The sequence below is a fragment of the Hyperolius riggenbachi genome, chromosome 3 (genome assembly GCF_040937935.1).
Source record: "Hyperolius riggenbachi isolate aHypRig1 chromosome 3, aHypRig1.pri, whole genome shotgun sequence".
In the NCBI taxonomy this organism is placed as follows: domain Eukaryota; kingdom Metazoa; phylum Chordata; class Amphibia; order Anura; family Hyperoliidae; genus Hyperolius; species Hyperolius riggenbachi.
In genome coordinates, this window is record NC_090648.1 from 53,428,017 (window position 1) to 53,441,716 (window position 13,700).

The 13,700-nt window shown below is 42.7% G+C and overlaps 1 protein-coding gene across 1 annotated transcript in view; it reads right to left on the reverse strand.

Moving 5' to 3' along the window:
• LOC137562609 (A.superbus venom factor 1-like) overlaps nucleotides 1-13,700 on the reverse strand; it is a 554,872-nt gene that overhangs the window by 169,954 nt on the left and 371,218 nt on the right. The window contains exon 26 of the mRNA XM_068274112.1: nucleotides 957-1,116. Within this exon, the coding sequence (XP_068130213.1) occupies nucleotides 957-1,116 (160 nt within the window). The remainder of the gene's footprint in view (nucleotides 1-956; nucleotides 1,117-13,700) is intronic.

The following is a 13,700-nucleotide window of genomic DNA, read 5'->3' on the forward strand; positions in this document are numbered from 1 at the left end:
TTTAAAGGGAAACACTTATTGATGATGTGGGGACTTAAACCCCCCCCCCCCCCCCCCCCCCTCTCTCTCTCTCTCTCTCTCTCCCTCTCTCTCTCTCTATGGGCTTGATTCACAAAGCGGTGCTAACAGTTAGCACCCTGGTGAAAAGCCCTTTATCATGCCTAAACTCAGTTTAGGCATGATAAGTTTAGGTGTGATAAGTTTAGGTGTGATAAGTTTAGGCATGATAAGTTTAGGTGTGATAAGTTTAGGCATGCTAAGTTTAAGCGCCAACTGCGTTAGCACCGCAGTGCACAGCTGATCAAAAGTTTTACGCTAGCAAAGACTGGTGCACTTTGTATAAAGTTTAATGGCGCTGCTTTGCGTGCGGGACTTTGCAAGCGATCTAAACTTATCTAAACTTAGCATGCCTAAACTTATCACACCTAAACGTATCACACCTAAACTTATCACGCCTAAACTGGCTTTTCACCAGCATGGTGCAATGGTTATCATGCCTAAAGTCTTTTAGGCATGCTAACTGGGTTAGCACCGCTTTGTGAATCGAGCCCTATCTCTATCTCTCTCAAGGCCTGAATGCCTTCAAAAGGGATTTTTGCCATTGAAGGTGATTTTAGCTTCTGCTCGGATATCTGAACTAGCTATCCGCCCAGATTTCGGATTTCAGATGGGAAATCCGAGTTTGCTCGGATAGTCTATTCAGATTTTAAAAAATATTCGAATTGCTATTCAAAGTTCGGATAGTGGAAAAAGTTTGGATTATCTGGGTAACTCGGATATCTGAAATCTTGCTGAGCTGTTTGTTAGTGATTTGCTGTGCACTAACTCCACTGCCTGTCACCCGGTTGGGAAGGGTAGTGTCACATTTAACGCCAAACGGCAAAAACACATATCTGGCATAAAATTGTAGAAAAAGAAGAAAAAACAAAACAATTGTGTTTTTATTCCACACATACCTCAAAGCCGTAAGTAAACCTGTTTACTGGATCTACAAATTCTCCATTAGGATTCTGTTTTTTATCTATAAGCCATTGGACTGAATCACACACCGTCTCTGGATCAATGTAGGTTAAGTTACTTGCCAAAGAAAAAATCCTTACAACGTAAGCCGTGAGCCTGAGAAGAGATATTCAGAGTGAGTGAGAAAACGGCTCGCTTCAACATATTGTACACTTCAACATATTGGCCTATCACAACATATGCTTTCTCGTATAATGGCGCCATCAGCGCGGAATAAGGTAAATGGAGAATTATCGGACCCCCTTGATTTTTTAAATGGCACATGACAGGGGTGCCCACTATCCCCTTTTATTTTCGCTTTAACATTAGGACCTTTATTACGTACTATACGAGCAAATTCCAAAATACAGGGACTGCGTTTCCCCTCTTCAGAACATAAAATTGCGGCTTACGCGGATGATCTTTTATTTTTCATTACTAAGCCAAATGTCTCTGTCCCCAATCTCGTGCAGGAACTTCAGATCTATGGCCAGTTGTCAAATTTTAAAATTAATTACGATAAGTGTGAGGCTTTGGACGTGAATTTGGATCCAAATTTGGATTTGGATCCAAGCAGATGGAGGGCGATAAAACTTCCCTTGTTTGGGAGAGTAAATATAATTAAGATGAGTGTTTTACCTTGGTTCCTCTATATTTTTCAAACTCTACCAGTAGAGGTTCATCGTTCATATTTTGTAGAGATTCGAAAACTGCTCCAAAGGTTTATTTGGAATAATAAACCCCCGAGGTTAAAGTGATCGTTTACCATTTAAAAAATAAAAAAGTCGGATACTCACCTAAGGAGAGGGAATGCTCGGTCCTAATGAGCCTTCCCTCTCCTCTCCCGGTGCCCGTTCCCGCGCAGGATCCCCCGTGGCAGTATTCGACCAGTTCGATCAAATACTGCCACTTCCGCATGCCGAAGGGAGCTTTTGGAAGCCTTCGGGAGCACTCGGGCTCCCGAAGACGGTCCGCTCCATACTACGCATGCGCGAGCGCCCTCTATGACACACTCGCACGTGCGTAGTATGGAGCGGCCCGTCTTCGGAAGCCCGAGTGCTCCCGAAGACCTCCGAAGTCCCTGCGGTGGTGGACGCGAACGGGGGAGCCAGCGCTGCACCGAGGGCACCGGGAGAGGGAAGGCTCATTAGGACCGAGCCTTCCCTCTCCTTAGGTGAGTATCTGACTTTTTTATTTTTAATGTGGTACCCATTGGCTTTAAAATATCACTTAACCACACTCCCCAAAATAGAGGTGGGATGGCGGTCCCAGATCTACAGCTTTATCATGCGGCTGCTTCACTGGTACGAATTATTGACTGGCACCGTCATGCACCTTGGAAACAGTGGATAGAAATGGAGCAAGATATGGTCCAGCATAAGATACAGCATTATCCATGGATTAGAAATACGCCCATGATCAATAGTTCTTAACACCCTATGGTAGGAAATACTCTAACTATCTTTTCTAGATACCGTAGGAATGCAAACCTCTCTCCATGGCCCTCTCCCCTTTTGCCTGTCTTGGACAATTCATTTTTCCCTCCAGGGACACAAAAAGCTGCTTACAGGGTTTGGAGGAAAGCTGGCCCATTGAGAGCGCTCCATCTTGTGCGAGGTACTACATGGGTGCCCCTTTGGGAAATTGAGATAAAGAGGGAGTCATCCCCCCTAGATGATTGGTCATATACTCAATTTAAGCATTTTTTGTTGAGTCAGGGTAATAAACCTGACCTTGGTCGAAATCTTACTAAATTTGAAATATTTTGCAATATGGAAGGTCTTATGACCAATGGAATCTCTCAGATATATACCCTTTTAGTAACAAGGGAAGACTTCACAACTACCCTACGCACAAGATGGGAAATGGATCTAAATCAGGTGTTTACGGATTTGCAGTGGCAGAAGATCCTGACCCTGGCGCATAAAACATCAATTTCAGTTCCCCTGCAGGAATCTGGATATAAATTGTTATCACATTGGTATTTTACACCAGAGAAACTACATAAAATGTTCCCCAATTCAAGCCCTTTATGCTGGCGATGCGGAGCGCAGATAGGTTCTCTCCTACATATATTCTGGAATTGTCCGGATATAATTCCTTTCTGGAATTCTGTAAAATCTAAAATTGCCCTACTTATGGAGGAAGAACCCTCCCCAGATCCATCATATTATTTATTACATAATATCCCTGGAAATATTGGTAAATATAAAAATTCATTAACTCGTCATTTAATAAACGCGGCCAGGGTCGTGATTGCCCGTCATTGGAAATCACCTCAAATACCGACAATGATAGAATGGATTAAGGAAATTAATGCAATTGAACGGTTAGAGGATCTTACTCAGTATAGATATGAAAGAGGTGACCAGTTTGATAGGGTCTGGAGACCGTGGCATGAATTTGTCAAGACGGATAGCTATAAACAACTCATAGATACAGGAGAGTAGCTGGAGGAAAATTCCCCCCGGGACGTAAAAATTAGTGTCTAATTACATTGGGATCAGCCAAACCAAGCAGTCCTATTGTCCGCATATTTTTCTTTTTTTTCTTTTTTTTTTCTCTTTTTTTTTCTCTTTTCTTTTCTCCTCTCTCTTTTTGAGGCTCATTAAGCCACACAAAAATAAATATTAAATGGCGTTGATGGAATAAGACAGGTCCAATCAGCTAACTGAAGGGTCTTAAATAAACTAATAAAGATTTTGTGGGAAATAAAATAAATTATGCTAATATTGTTCAATACAGGAATGAGCTTATTCCTGAATATGTAGGAATAGTCTCTAATATATGTATTTGTGTCTTATTCACTGAAATTTAAATTCAAATGATAACTTACTTTATTGTAAGGAAATTAGGAATGATAAATTAATGTGCGGATATGTATTATACCAAAATATATAGGTGTTTATTTTTTATTTTTATTTATTTATTTATTTTTTTATTTTTTTTTGTTTTGTTTTGTTATTATATGTATATTGACATAAAATGCTCTATAAATAAAGAATCTTTAACCACTTCAGCCTTCAGTCGTTTTCACTTTATGCATCCGAGCAATTTTCACCTCCCATTCATTAGCCTATAACTTTATCACTACTTATCACAATGAACTGATCTATGTCTTGTTTTTTCCACCACCAATTAGGCTTTCTTTGGGGGGTACATTTTGCTAAGAGCCACTTTACTGTAAATGCATTTTAACAGGAAGAATAAGAAAAAAACGGAAAAAATTAATTATTTCTCAGTTTTCAGCCATTATAGTTCTAAAATAATACATGCCTGATAATTAAAACTCACGTATTGTATTTGCCCATATGTCCCGGTTATTACACCGTTAAAATTATGTCCCTATCACAATGTATGGCGACAATATTTTATTTGGAAATAAAGGTGCATTTTTTCCGTTTTGCATCTATCACTATTTACAAGTTTAAAATAAAAAAAATTTGAAATATTTCATCTTTACATTGATATTTAAAAAGTTTAGACCCTTAGGTAAATATTTACATGTTTTTTTTATTGTAATGGTTTTTTTTGTTTTTTTTTGTATTAAACATTTTATTTGGGTATTTTTGGGAGGGTGGGATGTAAACCATAGTTTTATAATGTAAATGTGTCTTGAGTTTTATTTTTTTCACTTTTAGTTGTAGTTTTACTTTTTGGCCACAAGATGGCGGCCATGAGTTTGTTTACATGACGTCACTCTAAGCGTAACATACGCTTAGAGCGACGCATTGGGGACGTTACAGCCAGAAAAAGCGAAGCTTCCGAGAGAGATGCTGTCGCTTTTTCAGCAGGGGAGAGGAATCAGTGATCGGGCACCATAGCCTGATTCACTGATTGCCAGGCTAATGAACCGCGGCCCAGGAGCGCGCGTGTACGTGCGCGATCGGCCGCGGGAGTGTGCGGACGCGCACATGGCCTCCTGGCCATGGCCTCCTGGGCGTAGCTAGTACGTCCAGGAGGCCAAAGTAGTTAAAAAAAAAAAGAAAAAACGGCTCGCCAACAATGTGTATGGTGTGAGCTCACAGACAAATCCACAATCAAAATTTGCAAGCACCAAATATGTTAAACATTAGTTTTTTTCTTGGGCCATCATAAAAGGTAAACATCAGGATTCCCATCTTGTGAATGTGTTATCTTCGCAACGGTCACCTAAAGTCAAAGGCCACCAACTCTAGCAGTTAATATGAAAGCCCCTTATGTGCTAGAAACAACACATTTGCAAGGTATGTGAAGGAGGATAGTGGGTAAAAGAGAAAAAAAAATATTTCAAAAATACCTTATAGTTTTTGAGAAAATGGATGTTAAAGTTAGAGGAAAAAAGTAGCAAAGTGTAATGCCTGGGGGGTATACTTTCTGACCACCCAGAGCAACAAGGCTAGTAGCTGATTAATGGAAGAGGCTACACAGGTTGCTCAGCGCAACTGCAGCTCTGGGCTTCCGATGTTGCTACAAATAAGACACAAGGGCAGTGCGATGTTGTGCTGCCTATGGTCTGAGTAACCAGACAAAAAATGAACAGACAGATTGTTCAACCAAACAGCTGTGCACTTAGATACTGCTAGCAGGGGCGTAACAATAGACCGTGCAAGGGATGTCTCCGCAGGGGGGCCCAGAAGCCACAGGGGGCCCGTAGGGGGAAACGTTTGAGAGACTGACAACTAAGGGCACGGGGAGAAAAAACGTATTCTGCTCTCGCACCATTGTTATATTGACTGCATGTGTCCACCACACACTTTGGAATTTGTACACTGTCCCTGCTCCCTAGGGTTCGTAAAAAACATCTGTCTCACACTGCTGCTAAGTTCTGATGACTTCATGTACAACCTTACAAACAAAGGTGAAAAAAAGTTGTAGACTGTCCCTTATCAGCAACTCCAAAAAGATTCCTAGATTCTTATCACACATGGGGCTAATGACCTTATGGCGTCTGATTACTTTTACAACACAGCAGAGTGGGTTAGATTGATGTCTGACTGTCACTCATTGAGAGCTTGTCTCATACTGAGTCCAAGATCCCATAATAACAGTATCAATCAGGGACATTCTGAATGTTTTGCCAAAGTTACAGTGAATACTATATCTTATGTTCAGCATGTCTTTATTGTTCTTCCATATAGCATGTGCTCTCATATAGTAAAATAATAAGGCTGTGTGTGTATGTATACTGGGAGCAGAGCTGCAATGAGGGACTTGTGGGCTGCAAGGGGCTGGAGGAAGCCCCGGGTAAGTACATCTGGGGGGAGCATAGATTGCCTGACATTTCCTTTAAAGTGACTCCGAGCTCACCCAAAAAAAGAAAGTTGTACTCACCTGGGGCTTTCTCCAGCCCAGTACTGGTCGGGAGGTCCCACGACGGCGTCCTGGCTCTTCTCCTTCTCCCCGCTCCGGAATGGCTGACAGGCCGCAGCCCGGGCGACACTCGCCCGAGTGTCGGGCTACTCCTTCCGCGTATGACGCGGATTACGTCACACGCCGGCCGGCTCGCGTCATCACGGCGGCTGGCGTAAAAGTACTGCGCATGCGCGCTTTAATCGCGCATGCGCAGTACTTTCACGCCGGCCGCCGTGATGACGCGAGGCGGCCGGCGTGTGACGTCAGCCGCGTCATACGCGGAAGCTGCAGCCCGACACTCTGCCGAGTGTCGCCCGGGCTGCGGCCTGTCAGCCATTCCGGAGCGGGGAGAAGGAGAAGAGCCAGGACGCCGGCGTGGGACCTCCCGACCAGCACTGGGCTGGAGAAAGCCCCTGGTGAGTACAACTTTCTTTTTTTGGGTGAGCTCGGAGTCACTTTAAGTCTTAGTGTTTTTATCTGCATGGGGAAAACACATTGGTCCTCAGTTTTCCTGTGCAGAAAGCGAGGGAAGTGGGGGTGGGGGCCCCATCCAAAGTTTCGCAGGGGGGCCCAGTGATGTCTAGTTACGCCCCTGACTGCTGGCCAAGTGTCTCTCCTTCTTATGAGAATAACTCTCAAAAATCAGGACTGAGGTTCCTTGAGTGGCAGGGGGCGGCCAGATGATCCCATAAGGGTGCCGTCTGAGCCGCTGGCTAAGTAACAAAACAGATACAATAAAGACAGACGGAATACTTGCAAGACTAAGCGCTGCCCTAGTGATAGCAAGCATTCAGAAAGGTACAAGACAGGACTATAGATTGGAGCGTAACTAGTAGCAACCGCAGCTCACAGTCACATCCACAGAAGCAGAGCAAGCTGGCTAACAACAGTCACCAGCAAGCATCCACCCAGGCAAGACTACAGGATAGAACATAACTAATAGCAACTGCAGCCTATAGTTATGTTCCCAGAAACTAGAGTAGCAGGAATACTACCAGTCACTAACGTGGTGATGGCAGAACCCAAGCCATCAGGATAGTGGACTTCACTGACCCACCACGGATGCAGCGAACGTCCATCAGGCATGGAAACAAGGCAATAAACAATAATACAGAAAAACAACAAACGGCTCAACTAACGGATACATATATATTAGCAAGTCTGCATATATATTTATCAAGAACTAGCTAAAGCACAAGTAATAAGGTTGCATTGAACTACAATAACAGATCTCTCACAGAGTGACAAATTGACCAGCGTACTGACCGCTATGTCGGGCAGAGTCTGAAATGGGAGGCAGACTTTTATGCCAGCATCAGTCAATGGATGCTGGCCCGGTATGCAAATTTCCACACAGCTGAATGGTAATCATTCAATCCTGAGCTGGCTTGATAACCATTTGCTAGTTGAAAGATTATCATAACAAATACATGCAGTACTATGCAACAACATGCATGTAGATAATCCAGGGCTATCTGGCTGCAGTTCAGCTGCAGCAAACCATAGGAGGAATCCTGACAGCATCCTGAACTGCTCTGAACTGCAGATTGCAAATGACAATAAGACTCACTGCGAATGCGCAACCGAATGCAAGAAGACGAGTCAGAACTGCCCAGTTGCAGCTCCACTGCAAGTGTCAGAACATGCTACAGGAGAGATCCTGACACAAAGTTACTGTGCTAAAATTACAGATAATGTATTAAGATGTATGTATATACTATATATATATATATATATATATATATATATATATATATATATATATATATATATATATATATATATATATATATATATGTATTTGTATGTATGTATGTATGTACGTACTTTTTATGTGTGTGTGTGTGGGTAGCAAATTGCTAGACTGTTTTAATGGTGTCCTCAGCTGTGAGTAAAATCACCATTTGTATCAAAAATTGTGACATTCAGAAAGGTAGGTACAAAATATCATCATCTGTAGAAAAATCATCATGTGCAAACAGTGGATCAGCCTCGGAAGAAGCACCACCGTGCAAAACGGCTGTCAGGCTATCGTTTTTGCCCTGCACCCACCACCGCCACCCTCTGATATGGTAGGACATCCTCCTCTTGCAACTGTTTGAACGCACAAGATGTTTGCACATGATGATTTTTCTACAGATTATGTTTTGTACCTACCTTTCTGAATGTCACAATTTTTGATACAAATGGTGATTTTACTTACAGCTGAAGACACCATTAAAACAGTCTACACTGCAGTGCCTGATTCAACTGTTTTTCTTTTTTGATGCTGATCCTATGTGTATGTTTCACCATTTTAGTCATGAGCACGCAGTATCTGTAATATTATCAAGGTTGCTTTTTGAATATCTGTCCATCCTCACTTCCAGTGACACGGCTAGAGATCCCGTAGTGTCGGCAACCTTCTACTCCTAGATTTGAGATTGCTAGACTGCAAGGCCCAGTTCACATTGGCCAAAAAATAATAAAGGTTTAGCAGATCATAACGGAACAGATGAGAATGGCTGTGAATGGAACCAATGTTAACCAATAGAACCGTTTACACTGGTCCATTCAAACTGATCCGTTCGACATGTTCAGCCAAAAGGACCGCAGTTTTGGGTCTGCTGTCATTTGTCTGGACCGATGGATGCTTTGCATTTACTCCGTATTAACAGAATGGAAGGCCACAGATGTAAAACTGAGCTTTTTAAAAAGGCCACGGATTCATGCCTGTGTGAACTGGGCTTTAGGATCAATTTAATGTTTAGAAGAGATTTTACTAGAGTTTTTACTGGCATTTTACAAGAAAATGGTGTCAATGCAACTGAAGTCCCCTCTAAAAGTTCTAAGCACTCACGACATGTTGCCCTCTGTGCCACTATCTCCTACTTGATACCCCTTCTCATTCAGCCATAAGCGGCTTAGACAATCAAATGAGATTAGGTTCTATGTTTACAGTTAACACTTAATTGTTGCTGGTTATTTCTGCTTTAATGTTTTTTGTTTTTTTTTTCATTTCTATATACTCGTCTACTTTAGGAGAGGCTAAACACAGAGATACTTTAAAGCAGAGGTGGGATGACAAATCTGTCGAATCAGTTGAATCCACAAACCCCTCGATTCTTGTTAAAGATTCGAGATTTGTGGATTTGGATTCCAACACCACTTACCGCTGGCCGAATCCACCAAATCCTGATGCAGTGCGTGCTGAACACCTAGAAACCCTGTGGAAAATGTGGCAACGCTTTGGGCGGGGATCGCTATACAGCCACAATATGGCTGTATAAGGATCCCTGGCAACTTTACCTATTTTTTGGAACGTTCAAATGTTTTTGTTCAGAGTGTAGGAAATTAAAAAAAATTACATGGGGGTTCCCCCTCCCGAGCCTCTTTATACCCGTGTCTCCCATGCAGGGTGGGATAGCCAGAATGCGAAGCCCTGACCGCGTGGGACTTTGCACCCTGAGCTATACTAGCCCGCGTGGTCCATGGTATGGGGGAGCTCTGGAGGAGAGGGGCGGCCAATCCTCCCCATCTCTCCAAGAGCCCTTGTCCAATACACGGGCAAGGAGCTCTTCCCCACCTCAGGTGCCTAAGGAGGAAGTAGGTGCTGATGATGCCCATGTGTTATTGCCAAACCTAATTGATTACCATAGCCAAAACTCACTGTATATTTTTTTGTAGCTATTTAGTTTGTTGTAGACAGATACTTTGCTATTATATACCTAGTTGTATACCTAGTTTTTTTGAATTGATCTCTAATAATTTAGCAACATTCTTACCTGTGAAATTTGCAAGTTTCACAGCAATTTACTCTAGCTATATAAAAAGGCATGGCAATGCTTAGGTTAACTCATGTCAAGAAGAAGCAGCATTTGATCAGTTTGATCAGCTGATAAATGTGTAAGGTTCTGATTTGCTGTGATGATTTCCTTGTTTAACACATGATCATGACCAGCAAATAAGAATCTAACAAATCTATCAGCTGATCAAACTAATCACTAGAGATGGCCCGAACAGTTCGTCGGCGAGCAGTATTCTGCGAACATCGGCTGTTCGCATTTGTGGCGAATAGCGAACATTTGGCTTGTTCGATTTGCCCCCTATACATCATCATTGAGCTAAACTTTGACCCCTTACCTCACAGTCAGCAAACACATGGCAGCCATTCAGCTAGCACCCCTTTCTGGACCCTCACCCCCCTATCAAAAAGCAGTTCCGGTGGCCATATTGGATTAATTGTCTGCTGGTTGGTTGCTGACTATTAGTGAGAGCAGGGACAGACTTGCTGCAGATAGGTAGGGAAAGCATTAGCTAGGCCTGTGTTCTCGTTCCTCACTTGCTATGATCTGCAAACTTGGCTCTCCATATGTTAAGGAACTACAAGTCCCACAATGCATTGCAGGAGTCTGACAGCCACAGTCATGTTTCATAAAGGCAAATGCATTGTGGGACTTGTAGTTCCTTAAAGTGAACATCCGGACTAAAAATCAACTCAGCAGCACTGAAAAGGCTTTGTGTTTCTTTAACAGTTTCACAGCATCAGAACTTTGTTTCTCTTATACAAACCTCATTTTTAGCTGCACAGAAGAAAACTGCCCGGGCTTTTTTCCCCTGATGCTGTGCAAAGCATGATGGGATTTCTGATTTTGTTGTTCTCTTTCTGCTGTTTTGGTGCAAATTTTTTTTTTTTACATTTTGAATTTGACATTTGAAGCCTAGCGTATGCAGCTGGGAGGAGTAATCAGGACACAGGACAGTTGGAACTGTGTCTCCTGCTCCTTGTCACCTCCTTTCAACCAAAAAGATGGCTGCCCCCATGACAAAGATGGCAGCCCCCATGAATCACAAACATTTGCCTGTTCTTTTAAAACAGAGTGGGTTAGAGATTATATTACCTATCTATTCTAATTAACATAACTAATGTAACTTGATGACAGTATGTTTGTTTAGGCCGAAGTTCCCCTTTAACAGCTGGAGAGCCAAGTTTGCAGATCAGAGGGCTAGCACATCAGTCTTGTCACAGGAGCCCTAGTGGCTGACCGCACTTAGCCTTCTAAACGGTGCCAGCGCACAGATCGTGCGAACTCTGGTCGCAGTCAATGCGCAGGAACCGCTAAGAATTAGCCGCAGACAACTCAGAAGGGAGCCTGTGAGACACGGGTAATTACAACGTACACACGATTCCACGGTATCTGCCACCACCACTGGTATGGGCCAGTGGACCCGATTTACTGACTGACTAGTCCTGCGAATAAAACGGTTAAACACACGGTATTCTGTCTAGCCAACAACAAACAAACAGTAGCGTATCTTCAGAGACCCGGGATCAGTTCTGTGTGTGCTGATAAGCAGGGTAGCGGAACAGTGAATGACTTGGAGGAAGTCTTTTATTCACAGCAATATAAATAATTAATATATACAGACAATTATTAAAATCAACAATTATTAAAACAGTAATAGCCAGTATAAAAAATAAAAGAAGGGAGAAAAATACTTAGTTCCTGGAAAGATGTCCCTTTTTGTGGGAAAATTCAGAGTTCTGGGTTTCAATCAAAGTTCAGAGTTCAGACCAGGTGGATGCCAGCATATCCTCAAGCTGGCACCAATGAGTTCAAGATGTTTTCAGGGTGGAGGACACTGAGTTTGGCTCCTCTGCCATTCTTATGCCCCTGATTCAGTAGGAGGGAGTGAGGGCGGGCCCACACACCCCCTTAGAACATGAGATGAGTCCTCCCCTTGTCCTGGGGGCCAGAAATCATGCCTTAACCATATATGGGCTCTATCTCACAGAACCGTACAGGTCAGGGCAGATTTACTAATATTTTCAGGTCTGCCTCGATGTACCCAGCAGCCTGATACCAAACATGAGGGGTGGGACCCTTGTGGTATCAGCAGGGCACTTTCGAACTGCCTAACTGGCAGTCTTTCCCTCAGAATGGTCTGAAATTTCTTCAGAACCAGCGCCAGATAGGGCCAAGCCTGCTCTGTTAGTTTGGAGGGTCTGCCAGCCTGGCAACACAGAAAATATGATACATATAGCAGTTTATGGAATATGAGATACCCCTGGGATTGATAGCAGGTCATTCCCAGGCAAAGGCTCTTTGAAGTTGGCAGCAGCAAGCCACATGTCAGCTCCCTGCTGGGGAAAGGAGACGGAGTGTCGGAGTTTCCTCACTCTAGATTGCTTCTGTCATGGTGCTTGTCACCTTATACCTGATGGATAGGCCATCAGCACAGCTTGAAGCCAGGGACTCTCTGGGCCCAGGCTCATTAGCATATCAAAAGAGCCATCCAGCAGTTGGGCTGGTGCTACCTCTCTGCTGGGAAAAGGACTTCAGCTGCCCCTACACACTCAACCCAGATTGTATCGATTTGAAGCGCAATCGATGCAGAGAATCGAGTGCGATCGCTTTTCTTCACGGGCGGTTACAGGACGCGCCTGCGGCCCCGCAACCGTCCGTGACAAGTCTCTTGTGTTTTTTTTGTGTGTGACGCTCCACAGCCCACTGACACCCAGAGCTGTGTGCACACTACTGCTGTTGCCTCATTAAGTTCCAGGTACACAACCACTCCTGTGCATTATTATTTCACTGCATTCTGATAGTACTATTGCATTTCTCTGTTTGTGACACTGATGATCGTAATCACTAAATTAAGATTTTGCTAAATTTTGCGTAAATTTTCACAATTACGCTTATACGTACTTACGGTTTGCAAATTGAATTGATTTTGTATAGTCTTTCGTAATTTTGCATAAAATGTCACGTAATTTCTTGCCGACTTTAGCAGTGAATAGCAAAATTGATACATATGTTAAGGAGAATAGTGGGTACGAGTCAAAAAATAATTTTGCAAAAAGACCTTATAGTTTTTGAGAAACTCAATCTTAAAAATGCAAGTAAAAATGTTTTTTAATGGAAAAATGAGTTTAAAAACCATTAAAATCGAGTCTCTCAAAAACTACAAGGTTTTTTTGAAAAATTCTTTTTGTGACTTATACCCACTATTCTGCTTAACAAGTGTAGCAATTTTTGTAGCAATAGCATTGCTGTTAACCTCTAAATTCGGCACAAAATTATGCAAAAATGTTGCAGGAATTTTGCGGAAAATTACGCAAAATTTTAAAAAACTATTATTACATGCAAAATTAATTATGCTTTTTCTCTGAAATTTTGCATTGCGATGCGTAATTGTGAATTTCTATGCGAAAGTTTGCATGTGAGAAATTTCGGTCCACCACTGCACTCCACAGCCCACTGACACCCAGAGCTGTGCATAATGTGATTCCTGCCCTTTAGGGATAAAAACCCGACTTTGCGTCAACTCCGTAATTTTTGGAGAGACTTTTGGCATGGCCCTGTTAAGGTGTTAGACCTCTTGAA